Genomic DNA, 2,500 nt, shown 5'->3' with positions numbered 1-2,500 from the left:
TCCGGCCGTGCTGAATAATAAGCCATATCCGAGTTCAAGGAAGGGTTACGTTTTTACAAACGTTGGCCGTGAAGCACTTTATATTTCAACAGACTTAACTGATTTGAGTGTAATGTGAAGTGCTAGTCTTGTACCCCGTATAAACCATGTGAGCGTTAGCCCTACTGAGGGCAATGGGCCCACACAAGGACAGAGAAAAACTCTGACCAGGCTGGGAATCCGAGTTCATGTCTGTCTCCTCTTCAAAGCGAGTCTAAGTGCGAAATTTTTGTGATGGTAATTACTTTTATTTTAAATATCAATGAAAACTTTTCATGACAAAAACTTGGCACTTAGACTCGCTTTGAAGAGGAGGCCGACAGGAACTCGGAAAAGGCCTATCGTTCGCGGAGTATTAAACTACTCATCAAGCTGTATAACTAACAGACCGAAAAATATCTTATCGAAACGACCCTGGTTAGATGGAAGGAGGGCTAAGCCACACTTGCTATACTTTTGAGTGAAGGGAAACCTCAGTGATTTATGTAGACTTGCTCACAAGTCGAGCTTTTGAGCGCGACAGAGAGCGCGAGGCGCGATCGTACGAGCGCGGAGCGCGAGCGCGGGTCTTACCACACCAGACCAGAAAACCAAGCGAACGACTTTGAGAAAGTTTATGATTTATAGACCGAATGCGTAAATGGCGGCCAAAAAAATATTCTTTTGTTTATGTGCTAATTAGCCTCACTAGCTTCGTTTGCATGGACAAAATACAAAAGAAATGTTGCTTGACAGCGAGGCTAGTGAGTCTAATTAGCACATAAACAAAAGAATATTTTTTTGCCGCCATTTATGCATTCGGTCTATGGGGCTCCATAACCCTAAATCTTGTTTAGTGCGTTCACCGCCACAGTTAAAAGACAGTTGCACAATGTCCACGCGTAGCTGTACATAAAAAGATGCACTTCAGTAAAAAGGCCAGAGGGCACTGCAGAGCAGTTGCGCTTCTCTCCTTTCCTTTAAACTGCCCGCCGCCGTGGCATCAGATCTCGACACACGCACGCATCGGCAATAACCGATTTTCGAATATCTCCCAGCAGACTCACCTGACAGTAACCAACGTCAGGGTTGTGCCAGCTGTAGGCAAGAAGGACTTCTCTTAGTTTAGCAGTCTAATGTAAGAGAAAAACCAAACCAAAAAAAAATCAAACAAAATCAAGATTTGTAGTCAAGTTACAAACCCCATTTTACTAGCCAGATCTTGTTAATTAAGCAATAGAGGACGTTTTCCGTGTTTCCATAGCACGGAAAAAAGTCCTCTGTTGCTTTTATAAAATAAATGGTAAATGCTGGTTTTTTCACTTCCTGATTCAAACAGATTTTCTTGATACACGCTCATATTTCCTACCAGCCAATAAAAAAAAAACGCGTGTCTGACTACATAACCAATCAAAATTCGTGTGACATCACAGCCGTGTTTCCATACTCTCATCTAAACACAGCTATTGACCAATGAGAGTGCGCGTACTATCCTAACTATTTTATAAAATCCCCTTATCGCGGGACGAGCTTAGTGGAACGCAAAAACGTTTGCAATTATTAACCCCCTCTGTAGACGTGTGTGAGCATCATAAATCATTTCAGAATCTTATGCTCACGCTTGGACGATAAAGGACTCACGCTGCCACAAACAACTAAAAAGCAAGCGTACAATTCATCCGCAAAAGGGCATTTATGCCACTTTGTTTATGCGTCACAAAGGGACCCTTAAAGAGCCTCTATCATCTTAGAGCGACAGACTATGATGCCTATACTGAGTACCTTAAGCGGCTATTTAGATATTCGGAAGTATCAACTGACTTCCAAAACGTAAATTGACCTCTGAAACGCTGCATGACGTTCCGAATGTCAACCCTTCGGCAGGACGAAATGATGTACACTAGGCACGCATGTTTCCAGGCTAATTTGCTCACCCCATCAGAATCCATTTTCTCGTAATGCTTGTTATTTGGCAGGGTGCGTAGCAGATCCAACTCAACCTGTTTAACGGCAGGTGAGGGCTTTCCTTTAATGGACTTCAGTAGGTGTTCGTAATACCCATCTCCAGCGATCCTCCTTGTCTCTTGTACGCACTCGTTAATGCAGTGTTTCCATATTGTGGCTCGATGTTCGTCGGGGATCCCGGCTCGGACCAACGCCTTCAGTTCGGGCTAAGAGAGGGACAGGATTTATCTGTATGATCTTTCAACTGAAAAGTGGTTGCGAGATTACGAACTTACTTGGGGAAACTTAAAAATCAAATTCGTTTTCTGGATCGACGGAAACTGGCTTACCAGGGAATAAACCTCTAGACGCTAAAACAAAAAAGAACAAGTGCAGCAAACTCAAATGGGAAAACTCAGAACGCCCTGCCAGTCCGCATCAAAAATAGCCGGTAACACGAGGACAACGGACAATCAGGAAAACAGATGTGCTACACTGATGGTTTGGATTGCAAGTACTCAAACAATTGCGAAGGCAA

General features: G+C 43.4%; 1 protein-coding gene across 1 annotated transcript in view; it reads right to left on the bottom strand.

The window, feature by feature from the left end:
* LOC138003992 (TBC1 domain family member 2B-like) overlaps positions 1-2,500 on the bottom strand; it is a 47,779-nt gene that overhangs the window by 8,982 nt on the left and 36,297 nt on the right. The window contains exons 27-28 of the mRNA XM_068850352.1: positions 1,953-2,189; positions 1,086-1,151 (exon numbers count right to left, since the gene is read on the bottom strand). Of these exons, the coding sequence (XP_068706453.1) occupies positions 1,086-1,151; positions 1,953-2,189 (303 nt within the window). The remainder of the gene's footprint in view (positions 1-1,085; positions 1,152-1,952; positions 2,190-2,500) is intronic.

This window comes from Montipora foliosa, chromosome 5 (genome assembly GCF_036669935.1).
Source record: "Montipora foliosa isolate CH-2021 chromosome 5, ASM3666993v2, whole genome shotgun sequence".
Taxonomy (NCBI): domain Eukaryota; kingdom Metazoa; phylum Cnidaria; class Anthozoa; order Scleractinia; family Acroporidae; genus Montipora; species Montipora foliosa.
The sequence above is the reverse complement of the archived record's forward strand: the minus strand, read 5'-3'. Positions and strand labels throughout refer to the sequence as shown.